Source organism: Nyctibius grandis, chromosome Z, assembly GCF_013368605.1.
Source record: "Nyctibius grandis isolate bNycGra1 chromosome Z, bNycGra1.pri, whole genome shotgun sequence".
Lineage (NCBI taxonomy): Eukaryota > Metazoa > Chordata > Aves > Nyctibiiformes > Nyctibiidae > Nyctibius > Nyctibius grandis.
The window spans coordinates 40,170,947-40,192,719 of record NC_090695.1 but is presented as its reverse complement, the minus strand read 5'-3'; the positions used below and the strand labels follow the sequence as shown (position 1 = coordinate 40,192,719).

Sequence of the window (21,773 nt, the reverse complement as noted above, 5' to 3'; positions counted from 1 at the left end):
ATGTGGAGTAGACTTGTAGATAATTGGGGAAGTTCTGCAAAATTCTTTCAGTATCTCTTTCTTATGGCTTTCCTGCTGTCTAGAAATGGCTAATGAAGTATTAACCAGAATTAAAAAAAAAAAACCATACACATTGGGGGGAAAAAAAAAAACCCACAAAAAACGCAAACCTGTTATGAGTATGGGTAAGATATACACTTCTAGGGAAGTCTGGCTATATCCTTCTTTGAAGATTGAACACTTTGGAAAGAATTAAGATGATCAAGATGTGTGTTGGTTTTCTTTTAAAAACAAAACCCAACCAAAAAACCGTAACCACTGGCTTCTGTTTCTATTTTTGTCAAAAGTTCCTCCTTCATCTTAGTTAAACCATTCATTTTCTGTTTTCCCACACAGGATAATCAAGGCCTAGGGCAAAGGGTGGGCGAGAGGAGGAGCCTTCTGACAGGGAAGCTGAATGGATGCTAACATACTGCTTGTGCAGAAGAGCTGTAGCTGAGGCCTGTTGAGTGGGGGAAGGAGTAGAAAATGACACTGGGAATTGTTTCTCTTCTATCATTTGGCAACTGGAGTCGTTAAGTTAGCAATTGAAATCACTGGAGTGCATGTATCTGATTGTTCTTACTGAGGTTATGCTCAAGATACAGTGCTCTTACTAGGTTAACGTTGTACAATCTTGTGCAAACTAAGCTGTCAGACTAAGACTAAATTAAAGCAAAAAGCCTAAATGCCTTGTGGAGAGGACCCATGCAACGAAGGGAATATAAGCATGCTTGCTGTCTGTACCCTATTTAGCTTGCAAAAATGCATCGTTGCCTTGTGTGCAGGCTTGCGGGGATGGATGATGAGGGTCAGTGCTTGAACTGACGTTTGCAGTGTTGCTGCAAGTGTAAATATTGCCGACTATCTCCTTTATTCAAGCACTGTTTCCACTTGATTGCCAAGGAAGCTAAAGCAAGCCAAACTAACCAGGGAAATGTATTTTATATCTTCTTTATCTCTAGGACTTCAGTGTCCCAGGCTTCACAGTCACTCTATTGTGATTATCACAGAATCACAGAATCAACCAGGTTGGAAGAGACCATTATATATGACTTAAATGAAACTTTGTTTTTCAGGGAGCAAACTACTGCACTGCCATCTGCTTGTGAGTGGGACTGGGAGCACAGCTGTACATCAAGCCCAAAGCATCTCACAGCAAGTAGACAGGGGTGCTCAAAAATCATCATTCCTCACAAGGTACTAGTCAAGTTAGAACAGTTAGAACTGGCCATTGGTTTAAGATGACGGATTCTTGTCATGTGCTAGCTATAATGTTAATTCTTCTAGCTATGTTTTTAAAAAGTTTAAGAAACTGTACTTAATACGTTGAAATCAGAACTAGTTCTTTTGGATTTTCAAAGAAACTTAGAATGAGCACACACACGCTTGCTGAAAGCTTCATTATGTACAACAGGCCTCCAGGAGAGACTAATGCAATGAACTCAATATTCTGCTAAAGTTTTGCAAATAATAATGCACAGGCCTGTACTAGTTCATCTCTTAGCTAAACGTTTGTGAAGAATGGATTTAATCTATGGTGATGTCTTCAGCAAATATAGATATTTAGCGTGGGTTTGGGAATAAATAAATTACTTTAAGCACAGAGGGTAGTATTAATGGTAATTGCTTAGTGACTCAGTAGAGTCCTGGGAAATAGAATAGCCACACACAGGGAGAGTTGTTTTGCTGCGTATTTCTTATAGTACATCATTAAGGTAAATATAATCCTTTTGGCGTCTTAACCTTGCTTTCGAAACCTTTCTCAAGTGCTTCCAGAGAGAGTATAAAATGCGTTCTTAGTTTTATGTGTTTACCAGACATGCTTGGCTTGTTTTTGTAAGTCATTAACAGATGACAGTTTTAAGAGAGCACAGGGTTTTTACGCTGGTGTGTTGCAAAACTATAATTGACTTATCTTTCATTCTTGAGAGATGAATAGCTATTGCAGCTTTAGTAATTTATTTGGAAATGTGGGTATCCGTTTTCCTGTCTTTCTAATTTGTGATATACTTAACCAAAGCTACTCATTTGTTAGTTTAATGTTCTGGGAGTGAGGGGAGATATGCTAGTTAGTAAGACTCTAAAGACATGACAGAAAAGGAAAAAAAAAAAGTTGGCATTATAAAAAATAACAAACAAGCAAGCCCTGTTCACTTAGGGCACTGTGTTGGGGAAGATATAAGAATATCAGTGAAGTGTAGCTAGGCAGGAATGTCCCAGTTGAGGTCTCAAGGAGACTCTAGCATATTCCTCAAAATAAAAGACTTTCAAGAATATGGTATGGTATGCAAACCTTACACCAGGAAATGTGGATACTTGCAAGCCCAACTCTTCGTGAAAGAAACTCCAGAACAATATATCCACTAGAGAAAGATGCCTCAGAAGCTGCATCTTTGCCTATGGGCTCCCAGGAGTTGTGGAGCGGGCAAGTGAATGACTGGAGTGGCCGTGTCCATCAGCTTTCTCCCTGATGATTGTTCTCACTATTCTCCCTTGAACTCTCACCAGCTCTTTTCAGTCCTTCCTGAAGAGCAGGACCCAAAAGTGAGCATAGTACTCTAGGTGGGACCTTGCTGTTACTGAGTAGGGCTGCAGAACTGCTTTGTTTCTTAACGAGCTCATGAGCAGGAGGTTTGCCAGTATAAACAGAATGGGGAGAGGCAGAGCTTTGAAGCATAATTTTAGTGCTCTGAAGGTCTAACTTGGCTGGAGCTTTGTTTTTTAAATTAGCCTCTGTATCAGAAAAAAATTAACACCAAAGTTTTGCGTTTGTTATGTCTCTTGTGCATTCTGCATATTGTTTTGCTTGTTCTTAATAAGTATAACGATCTCCATGAGAATGGGATCTTTGTTTTGTTTACTGTGTTGTCTTAATTAATTTGAGCTGTAAGAGTTGATTACCATGGTAAAGTTTTTGATGATGTGTAGGGCTTGACTTCTAGTGAGGGAAGGCAGATCAGTTGCTAAAAGCAAAGGATGGTTTCACAGCCTTGCAAGGAGTAGTCAAGAAGCATGGAGAAGAAAGGAAGAAAATGAGACGTAAGCAAAATGAATGTTCAAACAGAATGTGCTCAATGTGGTGCATTCTGTTTAAAATGAACAAGTTGGGGGTGGGGAAGAGATTTCCTTTCAGGTGTTGATATGAACATTTTTATGGGGTTTGAGGAGAAAAACAGTACACGCTTGTCTGTTTTGGATCTGTTTAAACTACTTGTTATTTCATTCTTTAGAATAACAGTACTAGCTGTTGTAGCTTCTTACTTATTAGAGGACTTTGCCAAAGAAAGTTGCTTCAATTTGCATAGTCCGTAGAGGTGGGGGGGGGGTATGTGTCTTCTGGTAGAGTCACTGTTAAATCCCTGGTTCACTCTCTAGCAATAGGTCACACCATTTCATTTGTTTGCCTTACTTACCAGTGTAATTTTCAAGACGCTGCAGTGTAGTTTAAAACATTGCACAGATGAAAATGTGTTTAAAATAAATAGATGGTATTTCTTCGTTCTCCCCGCTATCATTTATTATTGACTATTATGAAACAGCTTTGCATATTTTCATGCTGCTTTTTATCTATCCTGTGAAACATGCTATATGGCTGTATTTTCTAATTCATATATTCTTTGCAAAGATGTAGCAATAAACAAAACAAGCAGTCTTGTGCTGCTTTTTAGCAGGATAAACCTGTGATGTCTGAGATCTAGTAGAATGGATGACTAATATTTCAGAACTGTTGAAAAAAATACTATATTACTGTATTTCATACTGTTAATATCTCTAGTGCTGTTACTAGTTGTTCGGTGTATGTTTGTCACAGTAATTTTTTTATTCATTTTTGTGATCTTGAAATTGAGTTTATAATTGGCTTAGAACAATGCTGCTTCTTGCTCTAAATCTTTATCTACATGTTTTAAATTTTGTTGATTTGAAGCATCTAGGTAAATCTGTATGTCTAGGTTAAAAAAAAAAAAACCAAACCTTCCCACGAGAATGTCAAAATTAGTGGCCAGGTGAGCTACAGAGGATTTTGTACTGTTGATTACCCCAGCAGAAAAAATACGTATGAAGTGTGAGATGCTGTTTATGTTGGGCTCTGTGTTTCTTCCAGGGAGTTCTGTGCTTTCTAAAATAAGAGCCTTAGAATTGCTGCTTTGAAGCATGGAAAGTGTATATAGCTGTGCATCGTTACACTCGACCAGAGATGATGTACCGGACCCTGCAAGCTGCGTGCCAAAATCTTTACGCTGTGTAATCACAAGCTGTACTTTGGAAGGGAAGATAAGGGTCAGGTTAATGAACAAGTCACTCTGCTTTAAGCTGGCACTTGAGTCATGCAGTAACCCAGGAATGATAGGCAAATTCAGGTGGAAGGCAAAACCTTAGGAGGTTTCTAGCCCAACCTCTTGCCCAAAGCAGGGTCAGCTGTGAGATCACAACAGGCTGCTTGGGGCTTTACCCAGTTGGGCCTTGAAAACCTCCAAGGACAGAGACAGTACAACCTGTCTGCGCCCGGGGGGCATGGCTTGCCTGCCCTTGGGGAAAAATTTTCTCCTGAACCTCTCTTGTTTGAACTTCCGCTCATCATCTCCTATCCTTCCACCACGCACCACGGCTAAGAACCTGGCTGCATCTCCTTAATCTCCCCCTGGGCTGTCCTTAGGTGTACCAAAGCCATCCTTCCTCCAGGCTAAACAAGCCCAGCTGCCACAGCCGCCTCTTGCAGGGCCAGTGCTTTAGCCCCCACCATCTTGATGGCCCTCCATTGGATTCGCTGCTACACATGGTAACAAGTGCCAAGACAGTATGCATGGCTTCTCTTCTCCAGTCCCTTCAGACGGAGATTAAGTTTACTGTGCCACACGTCTTAATCCCAATGTTGAGCTGTGTGTTTGAACCATATGTAGCTCCTCAGCAATTTGAGGGTCAGAGGTCAGCTACCTACACATCCTCTAATCCTGAAGGTTGAATCTGTTAGGGCCCAGCTTACTATATAAAGAAGCGGACATAATTGGATTTATGAATCATTTAAGTAAGACTGGACTGACTGATTTGTGTGATTTTGCAGGCTGATGACAAACAGCAGTCTAAAGAGATTGCCTGGAAGGGAAGGGGGAAAGGCTGTTTGGCAACATGGTATTTTTAGAAACTTCTACAGTGCCTTTCATCGGAAGATCATGAACACTTGCTTAGAAACAAAAGCAAAACTGACATCTCTGTTCAGACAGTTCAACAACTGGACTAGCAGCCTGCATTCCCAGTATCTCTTGCTGAAATCAGTTCCCAGTTCTTTAAAAGAGGTTGCCTATTTGCCATGCTGTCTAGCAGCACTACTAAGTGTTGAACTCTAACGTTTAAAAAAAAAAAAAAAAAGAAAAAGAACTGATTGTCAGACAGGCCAGTTAAAAGGGTTGATGGTGGGGAGGAGGTGGAGAGAACCTGAATCACAACATGGTAACTAAGCTTGGTTGCTGCAGGCAAGTTGCTGAATAGCCTTGCTTGGTTGGCAGGAGTAACTGTGAGAGACAGCTGCTTGTTTTAAATTTGCATCCTGTAGTGTAATGTTAAATGGGTGTTCCCTCTGCTAATGCTGGAAGCAGCACAACTACTTCATTCACAGGAGCATTAGATAACTTATGGACTATGTCCTAGGTTTTGCATGACTGAAGCTACAGCAGGTGATCTGTCTAAATTTGTGCCACGCAGACCGTAGATTCAATCTGATTGTAGGCAAACAATGTCTGCCTTGATTACTTAAACTGAAAAATCTCAATGGGAAATGTGGTCACTAGAAGTTAGCTGCACGTTTCTCATAGAGTTAACATGAATTAATCTTTCCATGGAAGTTAATTTTAAAATCTCTACACACCTACGTAACATTTCATGAAATCCCCTGCACATAGTACTATTTCGTACAGTTATTGCACATGCAAAATAGCTGGTCCTAAACACTGCAGAGGACAGAGCTGCACGTTTATAGCACATTTCATGTAATTTTGACCTGGTGTTGGTACCCAGCCTTTACTCTTCACAATGCAGTATCCCTTCCGGGACTGACTACAGCTGTATGTGCACCTCCCATTTCAAAGGGAGACAATGAGTGAAAAGTGCAGCCATGACTCCAAATGCTCTTAAGTGTGCAGAGACCTGCACAGACCGTTTTGCTGGATCTACTGCCCCTCTTCTGCTTGTGCTGCTGTCCCAGGTCAGTTTTGGCTGGTTTGTAGGTACTCTGTTTAGTCACCCGTGAGCCACAATGCAGGCTCTTGTGGTGTTTAAGAGAAGCTGAGTCAAGAGAAGTTATATCTGATGCGCTTTGAGCTGCAGTGTAGGAGTTTGGTTTTGTTGTCCTTCGGCTTGCAAGGGAAGAGAATGGGGATGCTGTTCTCCAGTGGAATAGCTGTTAGGTGAGTTGTGTGCTTTGAGTCCCTCTTCTCCCTTTTCCTGCCACAGGAGGCAGGAACTTGTGGTGCCAGAGGAGTTCCTGCAGCTCTTGTCGTGAATTACATTGCTATCTTGTATCCTTCCAGTTTTGGTTTAGGTGGCATCATCCTCCCGTCATAAGGCCTACCTACGTATCCACCTTGGGAGGATAGCTTGGTCAAGGGGCAGAAAGTACCCAGGAAGGCCCGAAAGTCTGTTCTCTGTGGTTGAATTGCAGGATAAGTAACTTGTAAATTGTGATTACGTTGATAGTTATGTCATCAGTATGGGCATCTGGGCACTTGGCCAAGCTCTAGCGTGAGCATGAGCACTAGAGGTCACTTACTGCTCACATTTTCAGGCTGGTATGGGATGATATATCTGCCCATTGTGGCAGAATAGCTGTTTGGTTTGAAAATAGAAATAAGAAAGCAGGAAAAGATGTGTGTCCTCTGTACTCTTACAAGTGAGAAATTTTATGGACAAATGTGGGAAATACTTTGATAAGCCCAAATGGATTGTTTTCATAAATCATAGAATAGTTTGGGTTGGAAGGGACCTTTAAAGGTCATCTAGTCAAACCCCCTGCAGTGAGCAGAGACATCTTCAACTAGAACACGTTGCTCAGAGCCCTGTCCAGCCTGACCTTGAATGTTTCCAGGGACTGGGTATCTATTGTCTCTCTGGGCAACCTGTTTCAGTGTTTCACCACCCTTGTGAAAAATTTCTTCCTTATATCTAGTCTGAATCTACCCTCTTTTAATTTAAAACCATTACCCCTTCTCCTATCACAACAAGTCCTGCTAAAAAGTTTGTCCCCATCTTTCTTATAAGACCCTTTTAAGTACTGAAAGGCTGCAATAAGGTCTCCTCAGAGCCTTCTCTTCTCCAGGCTGAACAACCCCAACTCTCTCAGCCTGTCTTCATAGGAGTGGTGTCCCAGCCCTCTGATCATCTTTGTGGTCCTCCTCTGGACTTGCTCCAACAGGTTCATGTCTTTCTTGTGCTGAGGACTCCAGAGCTGGACACAGTACTCAGGTGGGGTCTCACCAGAGTGGAGTAGAGGGGGAGAATCACCTCCTTTGACCTGCTGGCCTCGTTTCTTTTGGTGCAGCCCAGGATACGGTTGGCCATATGGGCTACGAGCACACACTGCCAGCTCATGTCCAGCTTTTCATCCACCACTACCCCCAAGTCCTTCTTCGCAGGGCTGCTCTCAATCCCTTCATCCCCCAGCCCATATTGATATGAGGGGTTGCCACAACCCAGGTGCAGGACCTTGCAGTTGGCCTTGTTGAACCTCGTGAGGTTCACATGGGCCCACTTTTTGAGCTTGTCCACATCTCCCTCTGGATGGCATTCCATCCCTCAGCCTTGTCAACAGCACCACTCTGCTTGGTGTCATCTGCAAACTTACTGAGGGTGCACTCAGTCCCACTGTCTGCGTCACTGATGAAGATATTAAACAGTACTGGTCCCAGTATGGACCCGTGAGGGACACTACTCGTTGTTGATCTCCATCTGGACTTTGGGCCATTGACCATTACCCTCTGAATGTGACCATCCAACCAATTCCTCATCCACTAAACAGTTCATCCATTGAATCCATATCACTACAATTTAGAGAGAAGGATGTTGTGCAGGACTGTGTCAAAGGCCTTAGAGAAGTCCAGATAGGCTTTTTCCATCTGTAATGGCAGTAAACTGAATTGAGACAAACTGATAGGCCCTTCCCAGGTGATGATTTGAGGTAAGGGATTGAAAACCAGCCTATTTTGCTTGCGTAACTATGGTCAGTTCCTGCATCTGTGTTGCGCTTACCTCAGGCTAGCTACGTGTGTTAACCTTAGTTGCTGCCCTACAGCTCAGGGAAGTATGGCCTGATAACCCCACTGCTAGTGATAACACCGCCTGGCTTTGATAAAGTCACAGAACATGCCAAAAGGAGACTTCAGGCCAAGCCACAGCTTTTGTCTGCCACAAGAAGTAATACTGCTTGGCCTTGGGCAGGGTAGGCAGACCCTTACATTGCTCTGACTGGAGCTGCCTGCGCTCCCCAACAGGCTGTGTCTACTGGGGGAATTGGGAGTGCTAGCTCTTCTTCTGCCAGAGCCCATGTGGAGGGAGATGGCTTCAGCAGGCTGGTGTGTGTTAAGAGACTGCGGTCGCAGGGATCTAGTGGCTTCTCCTTTCCCTGTCCCACCTTATGTCTGACAAGTGCTCTCTATGAAAAAGTATATTGCCATCTGGCTAGAAACAAAAATTGATCTTGCATCTGACACTGCATAGTCGTCTGCAGCAATACCATATCCTATCAAAACCAGCTCATGTTGTTTTCATTGTGTCTTGTCATTTCAAGGAAGTAAGTGTTGGACAGTGGCTTTCTATGCTGACGCCATGGTGTAATATCCTATGCTGATGTTGCCAGCCAGTGCTAGATCTTTGGAAAGTTGCGTCCAGATTGCAGAAATGTGCAGAAGTGCTCACCTGTGCGGGGAGCGGCAGCTGTTTTGCCTTACCCTGCTGTGTCTCATGGAGAAATTCTTGATGCCAGATGCTATCACAGAGCCCCATGTGCATGTGGAGCCAGGCCCCCTGCACTTCATTTTTCTAAGTGGTCTTGACTTCGGTGGCATACCAGATTGCTAGTGTTGCAATAAAAGTGGGATGGTATCACTCACTTTTAAAACTGAGAGGAGGGACCAGATGAAAGAAGAGCAAAGTTCATGCTTTTGCATTTTTCTGTTTTATTCTCTCTAAATTTGAGGGTAGGCCATACAAAGTAACATGCTGTTTGCATTCTTTTTTTTTTTAAAGCGCTAGCTTAAGAAAGCTTTTCCCTTACAGTTTCTCCTCATTCTTAATTTCTTCCTTCCAAGAGTTGATTCAAAGTATTGACTCATCCACCTAAGATAATGTATATCCAGGAAGACAGTAGCACTGGGAAAGAAGTCTTTATTTCTGAATACAATTATGACTGAACTTCTGCCAGTCTTCTCTTCCTTAGTGCTTTTAGTGACCAGTCATTTTTGCAAGCTCTTGCAAATACTCTTGCCTCAAGAACACGCTTTTTTAAAATAGTGATTACGGCCTCAAACCCAAGCAATTCAACCTCTGAATTAATAGCAGCAATGTTGACTTTGAGACTGATGTGGAAGGACTGTTAGGTGGTGGGAAGGAAACCTTCTGGAGGCTGTGGTCTTGGGGAAGCCATCAGGTGCCGGGCAGGGGGACTTTCAAATCCGCATCCTAAAAACACACAAACAGAGAAGGCAGAAATGACTGGTGAGTTTCTCTTTGATAAAAGAAGGGCTGTGGGTACTGCCGAAAGCCTCACGTCAGAAATGCTGCCCGGGTTTGGGCCACGGGGCCCACCTCTTCCGTTTACCCGGTGACAGGCGTCAGCTACTGGCCGCTGCCAAGCGCAAGAATACAAGAAATATTTTTGTAAATGGAGAATAACAATTCTTTTCTTCCCAGGGAGAATGAAAATGTTTCTTCGCCTCCCCGGGGCGTTTGCAGGCTTGATTGGCTGGCGGCTGAGGGCGGCCGGGCCCCGGCAGTACAAAGCCGCTCTGTGGCGGGCTCCTCAGTGCCGGCTCTGTCCCCGCGGGCTCCGGCCGCCCCCGCGCCGCTCGGGCCTCCGGCGCGGCCCCACGCCCGCGCCGCTCCCGCCGGCCAGCGGCTCGGCCGGTTTCCTCCGGCCCTTCCCGGGCAGCGGGGCCGAGGCGGGGCAGAAGCATGCCCGCGGCTGGCGGACTTGACAGATAGCGCCCGGGGCCGCGGACGGCAGCGGCCGGCGGCGCGGTGGGGCCGGCGATGTTACTATGGGAGCGACGCAGGGCTCCGCCGGGAGCGAACCACGGGAGCCAGCAGGGGGGGCGGAGCAGGTCGGTAGCCTCCCCCTCGCCCAGCGCGCTCCTCCTCCTGCCGGACTCGCCCGCCGGCAACCCCCGCCCGTGCCGTGGTAGTGTCCCTCCGGCCGGGACCCAGCCGTGGCCGGGGGCAGAGGAGGGACTCCGCGGCGGGGCGGGGGCTGTGAGGCGGGCGGGGGACTGGTGTGTACATCAGTGTGAGGAGCGTGTACGTGACACTTACTTACAGGAGTTAACGTGTATTTCAAACCCGCTTAATGTACCTGTGGCCGCCGCGGCGATCCGAGCCAGGCCGGGACCACCCGCCCTTCAGGCGGAGAAGTCGCTCCTGTGAGGAGGAGGACCCGGTTAGTGCGGACTTCGGGTTCGGTCGGTTCATCCCCACCGCCCCAGGCCGGCCAGTGGCATTGCTGGAGCCGAGAGACGGTGGGAACGCCGTGTTTTTCCAGTGAAATCGGGGCGGGGAGCTTCAGGCCGGCGGGCAGGAGCTGAGGGGCGTTCAGCTTCGGGTGCGCGGGCTCGCCTCTGTCATACCGGCCTGTTTCTTACGTCTTGAACGCTGGAAGACGAAACTTAATTTTATATCTTAAATACTGGTTGTGCTCAGGATGCAGGTCAGTGTCTTAACCGAAAATACTCCTGTTCCTGTGGAGAAGCAAACTCCCAAGTTTGAAAAAGAAACTCCTCCCTGTCCCTGGCCCCTGCTTTGTTGTTTGTGGTTTGTTTTTTTTTTAAAAAAAAGACTGTTCAGTTTTTATGAGAAAACGTGTTTTCCTATGCCTGTTGCTGAACTGCGGTAATCAGTATAGCTATGAAGCATCTAGGAGTAGCCAGCAGCACCTGTCACGACTGGAGAGGCAGTGTGGCGTGCGTGCTGGCTGTGGGAAGCTGCATTTATCTGTAGTCATCTCCCCCACCCTCGCTGAAACATGGATGGAAGCCATAAACAGAAGTTATTTATGCTTCATAGTTTGTTTTGTGGCTTGTAGAATAATTACTGTAAGTATCCTTTTTGTGTAGGAGCCTGTGTGTGTTAGCCAGTATCCCATATTGCACATGTTACGGGTATTTATTGGCCATCAGTGAACTACCAGTTGATACTTTCTTTCATTTCCAGAGTGTGTGGTTTTGGGTTGGTGTTTTTTTTTGTTTGTTTGGGGTTTTTATTTCTTTGTTTGTTTTTTAATAAATCGTAAAGGTTGTACAGTTGATCAGGGTAACTATCCCACTCTTCAACATTCTTGTTCTGTTATCTTAATCATCTCATATACTTGTCTGTTTTATCTCTTCTGAGTCCAACTTGTAAGCTCTTTGACACAGATCCCATTGTGTTTGACACTTCTGTTGCTGCAATACATGTAGTAAGTAGGTGTAATCACTTGCTAATGGTTCTGGTGAGAGAAATGTAAATATGACAATGTGTTGGTGACTTGCCTTGCAGGGGTCTCTTGAGGGTGAGATTTAATATGTTGACCTGAGATGAGTGGAAAGCCTGACTCTGCATGTGTGAGCTGTAGTAGTTACAGAGCTTGTACTTACAAATGTTCACTTTAGACACACACACTTTACACGGCTATTCCTTAAATACTTCATTTAAACAAAATCATAGTGAGTACAAAATAGTTTCTGAAGTAAAAGACCTTGCAGTATGTTTCAGCAAATGGTGTACTGGTAGACCGTGCTGTCAGTCTCCTCCCATTTGTCTCAAATAGCAATATTTTTTGAACCTGCTTTTATAAATATTGGTGGAATCCTTACCATTAATGACGACACTTGTGTTAGCTTGATTTGATTCAAGATTTTGCCCTTTGTTGTACTTCCCTGTTTATACCACAGTCTTTCTCTTCTCTGTGGTCAAAGTGAATGCTTAGAAAAAAGAGAAAGTAGGGGTTGTCAGGTCTCTTCTGAGTGTATGGGATTTTCTTAAACTGTCTTCAGGTCTTCCTTTCATGTAAAGAAATAGGAATTAAATGGTTTGGATGCAGCTTCATTTTGTTTCACAGCTGTGAGTCCGTGCTGTATGGGAGTGGGCTGTGTTAGCAATGAATTCAGTGGCAGCTTCTCTGCCAGCAAAAAGGGAACTTTGGCTGATCTTTCCTCCTGCCTATTGTTTGAGACTGTGAGAAAGCCCACGTTTCTTACACGTACTGAACTTAAGTAGTGAGAAATTGTCGGTGTGGCTCCTGCAATGGTTATTAATAACTGTAATATAAGGAATATAAAGACCACAATTCTGTTTCTTTTATAAAGACAACAGTTTGTTCATTATTTTGCAGAAAAAGACAGAAAAGTAATCTGGAGAGATACTACAGCTATGATTTCTAGTTTCCTCTTTATTTTTCTTAACGAAGCTATGCAAACAATATAAAATTTACTACTATAGTTTTAGGAATTCTATTTTTCACAGCTTGTGATTATTAGAAATATAAACCAAATGAGGATTCAGCTGACGATTGAAACCTTTTTGGAGTCCTTTGTGAAACAGAAAGTGGTAAGTTGCAGTATTTTCTTAGGAAGCTGACGTCATTGGTTGCTGCGTGAATCTCTTTTTTGAATGACCTGGACTGTATATGGTTTATGGGCCAAATAGTATAGTGGAATTCATGGCTGTGTTAAAATTACAAATGAACTGAAAATCACTTCGTATTTTAAAACTGTATCTAGAATGTATTTCTTACCATCAAAATGAAGAACTTGGCAAGAAGTGGACATGGAGCTGTTGGAGCGAGTCCAGAGGAGGGCCACGAAGATGATCAGAGGGCTGGAGCACCTCTCCTGTGAAGACAGGCTGAGAGAGTTGGGGCTCTTCAGCCTTCAGAAGAGAAGGCTCCGGGGAGACCTCATAGCAGCCTTCCAGTACCTGAAGGGGGCCTACAGGAAAGTGGGAGAGGGGCTTGTTACAAGGGCAAGTAGTGACAGGATGAGGGGTAACGTTTTTAAACTGAAAGAGGGTAGATTTAGATTAGATCTTAGGAAGAAATTCTTTACTGTGATGGTGGTGAGACACTAGAACAGGTTGCCCAGAGAAGTTGTGGGTGCCCCCTCCCTGACAGTGTTCAAGGCCAGGTTGGATGGGGCTTTGAGCAACCTGGTCTAGTGGAAGGTGTCCCTGCCTGTGGCAGGGGGGTTGGAACTAGATGATCTTTAAGGTCCCTTCCAACCCAAACCATTCTATGATTCTGTGATTGTATGAATTTTGTGTGAGCTGTGCTGATAAGGCAGATATGTACTGCAAATACCAGCCTTAAGGCTGAATTATGTTCCTAAATGCATCTTAGCTGGAATGTACAGTGGAAAATAAGATATACATGTAATTACTCTTGATGCTGTGTAAGGGTAAATCATCTGTCTTACTAAACAGCAGGAGAGATGCCTTTGTGAACCTTCCAGGCATCCTTATCCAGTAACTTAAAAATACAATAAAGATGGAAATGGTCCTTCAAGGCCTACAGTGATAGCAGTTAACTAAGCAGGAAGGTGATTGTCAGTAGCTTTCTGAGTGTTTGTGCCTTGTGTTGTGCCCTATTAAATAATCAGAGAGCGGTATCTTTTTAAGTATTCTGCTGCTGAAGTCTATAGATCTGACCAATAATACTGCATTAGTGTTTCGCAACTCCGTTTTGGATAAATGATTCTTGTTTAAAAAAAACGCAGTATTAAAAAAGAAAAATCTTGAAAAAAAAGGTTGTGATCTAACAATTTCCTTATACAGCTACAAGAAATGATACAACTATCCATTATTTATTTATTACTTAATAATGTATGTACTCAGCCTGCGATGTCTTTCCCTTGCACGTACGTGCATGCCTAGTCTGTGATGGGAAAGCATTCAGGATGCTCACCCCTTGTGATTCTTGGTCAGTATGAGCTTTTCAGAGGGAATGCAGAATGTCCTGCTAGACTGTCATTCCAGGCTCCACAAACAAAGCTGTGAGAGGCAAATTGTTGGCCTTTAACTGAACAGAGCAGATTGCTGCCAGGGTCGGCACTTGGCACTGATTGCTCTTCTTTCTGTGCTCCAGCATTGCAAAAATGTGGATAATGTGGGTTTCTTCTAGTGGCCAGGGCTGACGATTCTTCTGTCCAGTGTTTCAGAGGCTTTTTGAAGAGCTGCAGAACAGGATTAAAGACAATTTACTTCTTTGATTACTTTGTTTTCCTAAGCAATTTTTATTCCAGAAAGAAAAAGTTGTCAATGGTTTTGGTTATCCTGTTCTTAGCGCCAAGTTGATACATTTTTAAAGCAGTTGAAGTGACAGTAGAATAGCTGATTGATAGCAGTATCTGGTCCTTAGATGCTGCCATCAGAACTCCTGGTTCTCTGTAGAATTGTATTTGCATTGTTTTGTCTGTGGACTACCTAATGGTTACAGTTTGTCTGTAACTTTTTATTTTCCAGCACTTAAAAGTTCCTGAAAGTCTTGCAGTTTGGCATCAAAGTATGGATGTTGTTCCTGACCCAGTATTTTGGCAGGATCGCTTCTTCAGTTGCTGGCAGAGTTCTCAAATACTTGTATGTGCTTTACCTCAGTGTGATGTGTTACAGTAGGTTAGGTTGCAAAAAACCCTGCAGTCAGACTTCTAAAGACATAGTGTTGACTGCAGGTGGATGCCTACTGGCATTTCCAATAGCTGCTATATATTCAGTTCCCATGTGGCAGTTATGCTTCCCTTGCTATTTGTGCACAGTGCCCAGTGTACTTAAAAGGTTTAAGAATAGGTTAAGAAGGGGGAAGAAGGTGGGGAGATCTTCGGTCATGTGTCTCAGACACGCTTGTAAAACGTTACACTATTGGTAAAATGTGAAAAGCCCTGCACCAGAGTACTGTTGGTACATCAGTCTTTGCTGTCCCTTTGGTGTATGTGAAAGGCTTGTAATCTAGTCGGACACATGGGAATGCCTTAAGTATGTTTTGTCATTTTCTGTGAGGCTTTTTGTTTGACAGGTTATTATGATGCCTTCTTAATTTTAATGTTGCTATGGTGTTAAATTATAGAATTTCATTCATTAAATTTCATCCATTTACTTCTCTGCCTGTTGTAATTATTTGACTTAATCTTCCATTCTTTTCCAAGCTTTCTTTTCCTGGTTTACCTTGTAGAAGCCAGTAGATATGTTCTTAATGTTTTCTGCAGCAATAAGGATGGGCTAAAACTCTTGGATCACAATTATTTGAAAAAGGATTAAGTTTTTCTTACCTTTTTGTAAGGCTTATTTGTCTACAGGCATGTCTGTAACTTCTTTTTCTTTCAGATGGGGAAAAAAGCAGAACACTTCATCATGGTTTGCTTCTGCTTTGTTTGTTAGAAGGTCCTTGAAGTGTATAATGCTCTTTTATGTGGCTTAAACCACAAGAAGAAAACTTTCTGAGTCTCAGTTGCGAGTGAACCTCCAGTTGCTACCAAGTGAGATGTGTTCTGGGTGGTAACTTAATGGAAGCATTTCTAAACCTTAATGATTCCGAGGCGTTTAATCTTGTTTTTCTTTCCCAGTTCTTTTCAAAGCCTCATGTAGTTTATGAAAGTGACTAATAGTCGCAAAAGGAGAAGTAACATTTGTTCTGTTACTCACTGATCTTGTTCTGGTCAGATTATCCTTTGCGTACTTCAGTTTGCAGTTCAGTGGAAATGACACTGTTTCATAGGGATGTGTCAGTTTGGTTTCATTTAATGGTTGGAGCAAAGCCTGGAGTTCCTTACATTGATGTTACATGCATGTGAATTGTTGACTTCGTAGAAGAATGGCATCAAGGATTCTGGTTTCAACTTTTGCTGCTGGCATCCTTTCAAGTGAAGCAGGAACGGCTGCAGATACACTTGGATTAGTGCTGTGGGAATAAATCAGCCAAGTGAAAGTTACTATCTTGATACTAAAGAAAAATAATTTCCATGTAAATTGGGGGGTTTGAAATGTTCTTTATAACATCATGTTTGGATGTTAGGTAGGTCATGTGCTAGTACATAGCTGCATGGTATAGTTCAGCTTCACATCCAACCTTGCAAAACAATTGAGAAGGAATGGAAGATACTGGAATTTTACTGCTCTCATCTGCCCTTCTGTTGTTTTCTTACCTCAGAGTGTTTTATCAGTGTCATCAGGTATATCGTGAGTTTCAGTGTAACACAACTTTGTATTGGATGATAAAGTTTGTTTGTTTGCTTGTTTCTTCTTCTTCCAAATGTACTAGGAGAAGGAGTATCAAACTTACAGACTTACGGACCCAAACCCTTCAAACGCAGTCCCCAGATTTGCATTTGCATCTGTATATTCCACAGTGTGGATGACAGAATTAATGCTAAATTCCCTTTTGCAACAGATTTTGCTCTCGTTTTAGATATGTGCAAGACACATTGAAGTTTAGGGGTGAACTTCAGCAATGCTTTCTGGCATGACTGAGTAGGCTGTTGAGACACCTTGAGAAGGGGAGGCGAGTTGCCTAAGACTTAGAGGGCAGGAGTATGGTGGCAGAACGAAAGGAAGGTGGAGAGTTGTGACTAGAAAACATCTGTAAAATCCTTTTGATACCTGGAGTATCTGAAAAGGGGGAATCTGTTTTGAAACAAGGACAGCAGAGCAGTCAGTAATTTCAGTGTTCTGACTAGTGAAATTCATATATCTGTAAGAGCTGGCTGATAAATCAAGCTGTTTGTTGTGACACGTATCCAAATGATGCTGAACATATGACTTCAAGCTCAAAACTGCTTAATTGTGTAGAGATTTGATATCTTTTGAATTGTCAATTTTTCACTTTTTTTTTAACAGAAATTTGAATTAGATTCTTACTGTTCCGGATATTTAAATGCATTTGAAGCTTTTATTTATCTACCTTGTGTGTCAGTGACCTTCTATTTGATGTTTATGTTTTGTGAGGTTTGTGGTGTGGCATTGATAGTTGTATGAAATGCATTGTATTGTGTGAATTTTATGGGGTATTAGTCTTAGGTGTGGTCAAATGTACCATTAAACTTTGTGTTATACAGAACCATATTGAGATTTATTTCCATCAGCCAAGAAAAGAAAGCTAATGTGACAATATGTAATCTTACTGCCACAGGAATGCTCGAACAAAAGCTAAATGCTTCCAAGAATATGGCATATCAATCTTCTATTAATAGAGTTAGAACAAAGGATACTAGAAACCTTAACAGGGAACAAAAATCTAGTTTGGTTTGGGACTAAGCTCAGAAACTAACAATTGTACCATTGTTTGAATTGTCTTGCATTATGACTGGATGATTAAATATAAATACTGACCTGATTGGATTGTATCCCGGCAATGAAATGGCCTTTTACAAACCTGTTACATACAGCAGTAGACAGGTACCCAGCTTGTTTTTCTCAGATTTGGGAGCTGTAGTTGGTGAATAACAAAGGTTATGCAATCACAGAGTCTGTAAGGACCGTGGAATGGCGGAAATGCAGTTTCTCACCAGTACTTGCTTGATGTTAGAGTTGTTCACTTCTTTTGCTTGGTTTGCTATTTGAATATGGGCGCAGGAAGCCGAAGCATTCAAACGCTGTAGCAGTAGAAGGTGTGTCACTGAAGTTGAATAAAATTATAATCAGTGCTTTGGGCTGTGTAATGCATATGGTGCTTTGATTTTTCCTTTCACATTTTTATTCTAAGATATTACAAGAGTAAAAGCTATGCTTTGGCTGCAGGGAATAATTGATTCTGAAATGAGACACTTAAGGAATGGCGGCTGCACTTACATTTTTTACAAGTAATTTTTTTTTATTAGTTTATCTAGCATAATGAAATTGATTATACACAGCTAGTGAGTTTAATTTACCTCCCCATCAAATCTAGGTGCTGCAGGTACATCAGAACAATTGTTTTTTTTATGATGCCAAGCAAAAAGTGGTCTTCTTGAACTTAGCTTATGCACAAACTGCTCGAGCATTTTAATTCTCAGACTTCATTTTCATGGGCATCTTAAGAAGCAGAAGGTACAGAAACAGTGTGACTGGAAAGAAATGTGTTAGGTTTTACAGTTAAAGTGAATGGGGGTGGTTAAGTCAGAGAGAGCCTTTAAAGCTGTTGTTGATTAGGTGAACTGAAAGTTTAGTGTCTCTTTAGTAGCTTTACCTTCTTGTAGTATTTACAAAAAAATTTATCTGCAACTTAGTCTGTGAGACAAAGTGAAAGTCTAGGAAAACTGTGTGCAAAGCAGAACAGCAAATAAAGTCTATTCACTTTCCAGTGTGTATATACACGTGCTACATACACAAGTATAGCTGACTGTCAGCCTTTTACCTAGATTAATTTTGATCTTTGACTGAAATTGCTCGGCTTCCAGGTTTTTATCTCCCGAAGCCTTGCTGTGTTTTTGAAAAAGGGGTGGTGGGGAAATACACTTTATTGCAAGATTTGGCACCTGCAGTGCCCCAAGAGGGTGAGGTTTGTTCTTTTCTTTAGAACCCCTTCAACACCTATGGGAGAGTAAATTAGTGTTCCCAAGACTCCTCCACTGGACTGGTGCTGCACATCCCAGAACACTTGGGAGAAACGGCTTCTGGCTTTCCTCTGTGAAGCAATGTATGAAAAGGAAGAAAACTTCGATGAAAAGAATGTTAGTTCCCAGAATATTATTTCTCAAGAGGCAGAAATTGTCTTCTAAGAAATAAAATAATTTAAAACATTTTTTGCCCTTTTTCTGGGTGGGATCTGTTTTCTTCTCCAAAATGGCAATTTTGTACTTCAATTGAAGCTGTTCCCTCACAAATTTTGAACAATTGGTTGCTTCCTGTTGGGGGAAGCACTGAAACAATTGCAGCGTAATTTCACCAGGTTAATGACAGAACTGTTGTTGGGCAAAAGATAGTGGAGGGAACTTGCTCCTGAAATGGATCTAAGCTATATTTTTATGAGTTTTAGATATTCAGTGGGTAAGACCTGTGTGTCTTGCAGCTGTGTTTTGGATACAATCAGGTGTTTTTTTTCTGCCCATCTTGAATAGGCTTTTGTTTAGTTTGTAATGGGATATTGTAGTGGCTTTTGATGATGCATATGTATTCATCTAAACTCAGTATAATCCAGCTGTAACAAGTGTAAACTACTCTGCTTGTCTTCTAAACTTTTCTGGGATAGGGTAGAAGTTTTGCGTGTATATTTTTAATTTCTATAGCATGCAAAAGTTGTAAATTTATGTTGAGTTTCATGTTCTGAATTCGTTACGCTCTGCTGAATAAATACTGCTTTTATGCCCTCTCACCGTTCCCTCCCTCGCCCCCCCCCCCCCCCCCCCCCCCCTCCCCCGATAATGGTAAATAAGGGCCTGCTCCTGGTACCATACCATCAAAGCAGTTCAGGTGGCTGCTTTTGCATTTACCCCTTTCGAACAGTAAGAGGAATGGGCAGTTGTTAAAATGATAGTTGCATAGCATCATAGTTTTAAAAAGGCACCACACAATCCTAAGTAATTTCTGGGTACTGAATTGAAATGATTAGCTGTTGTTCTTACTGGCAGAGATCACAAGTACTGTGAAATAGAAATGAATTAATTTTAGGAAATTCCAGTGTGTGTGTGTGTTGCTTGACTTTTCTGGTGTAAGGAGAAATGGTGCCTTTATGTCAGCAGCAGAATCAGGACTTTAAAGGATCTCATGGTACTTATAAGTGTAAACTTCTTCTGTTCAGGTTAAAAGTAGCCTGGAAGAAAAAGCTTCACTCCAAAAATGTAACTACAATTCCCTTTTTTATTGTTAGTGCTAAAATGTAGCATTTCTAACTTTAGGTGCAACTGTCATGTACTATTGGTTCAAAATCTCGTTTAGAATTTTTCAGCTACCTATTTCCATGGTATCTGAGTGTGACTGATGAGTAATATGCATGGTTTATCTTTGGAGTACCAGATGTTTCTCTTTTCCAGAATATAAAACTGCTCAGAGAATATGTTTATTTCCTTTGTATAAACAGTGCAATTAATTCTTGAAATAATTGTGGTGAAAAGGCACTTAAGCTTAATAAAGCTGGAATTTAAAAAAAAAAAAAGTCTGGTGGGATATGTGCTTGAGATTAAAGAAACAAAACAAAAATCACCTAACACCTGTTTTAACATCACATTTCCTGTCATCTTTAGTCAGAAAGGAAAGTTTTGAAGTAGGATTTTGGCCTAACAAGATGTTAGGCCTTTCTCAGAATTTTTTAACTTACACGAATTATATTTATGAAAATCACTCAAATGCCAATCTGTTTGGGAAATAAATAAATGAAGATATTGTGCAATACTGAGTCTAGTTTTTCAGAACAATAATACCATGCTGTGTGCCAAAACAATAGCCTGAAGTTGTATTTCTAAAACTCGAAAGAAATGCTGCGTTTAGCTTCTTTTTATGGGGCAGGAGCGGTGTGCTCGACTGCAGAATCACGGCACCACCTAGTGTTCCCTGGCTCAGCTCTGAGTTGTACACTCTGAGTCTTGGCTCTGAGTTCTGCTGGCTTGCATCGATCGTCTGCGTAGTGCAAAAATAATTTGTCGAAAACTTGGTGGGTTTCTTCTGGAATATGAGGTTTCCTACTCGTTTTGCTGGTCTGCTCTAGACTTCTAAGCAACCTGCAGATTCAGTGGGAGACGGAAATGCAGCTCCTGGTGCTTATATGCCTTTTTAATATGCAGCATGAGGGGGAAGAAGAATCAGGCTTTCTTTCTGTTCATCTGTGCTAAAGGGCAGATATATTTAGTGTGTGTATATATGTATATACAATATCTTTTTATTAATATATCTTAATATCTTTACATATCAGGTTATATCCTAGATTTACATTTATACCTGCAAAGCCTTCATAAATGTTTCTTCTAGAATATGGGCAAACAGACAGGATACATAACCTATTAATGGCTATCAGGTTGTGCTAGGGTAAAGTATATGCATGAGGGTAGTAATCTGTTGTTTTAGCAAAGGTGGATTAAAAAGCAGGAGAAAATATATTTTCTCATAGTCTTAAGTACCGTTAAAGCCACTCAGGAACCTTCATTTTCCTGTCTTTTCCATTAAAAGTTGTTTCTGTGTTACTCTTATTACCCTTTTCCTGTCTGGGTGGCTGGGCCCAAAGAGTTGTGGTGAATGGAGTTTAATCAGTTGGTGGCTGATCACAAGTGATGTTCTTCAGGGCTCAGTAGTATTGGGGCCAATTCTCTTTAATAGCTTTATCAATGATCTGGATGAGGGGATTGAGTGCACCCTCAGTAAGTTTGCAGACACCAAGTTGGGCAGGAGTGTTGATCTGCTTGAGGGTAGGAAGGCTCTGCAGAGGGATCTGGACAGGCTGGATCGATGCGCCGAGGACAACTGTATGAGGTTCAACAAGGCCAAGTGTCGGGTCCTGCACTTGGGTCGCAACAACCCCATGCAGCGCTACAGGCTTGGGGAAGAGTGGCTGGAAAGCTGCCCGGCAGAAAAGGACCTGGGGCTGTTGGTCAACAGCTGGCTGAATATGT

The 21,773-nt window shown here is 42.2% G+C and overlaps 1 protein-coding gene across 6 annotated transcripts in view; it reads left to right on the top strand.

Moving 5' to 3' along the window:
- The window catches only part of TJP2 (tight junction protein 2), a 72,384-nt gene that overhangs the window by 11,488 nt on the left and 39,123 nt on the right, over window positions 1–21,773 (top strand). For 2 of the 6 annotated variants that reach the window (XM_068422095.1, XM_068422094.1), the window contains exon 1: window positions 10,190–10,346. The exons of 2 other annotated variants lie outside the window; for them this stretch is intronic. In XM_068422095.1, the coding sequence (XP_068278196.1) occupies window positions 10,284–10,346 (63 nt within the window). In that variant the 5' untranslated portion in view covers window positions 10,190–10,283. Of the gene's footprint in view, window positions 1–1,142; window positions 1,240–10,189; window positions 10,347–21,773 lie in introns of those variants that run through there. 2 more of the 6 variants (XM_068422099.1, XM_068422097.1) reach the window with 2 other exon arrangements.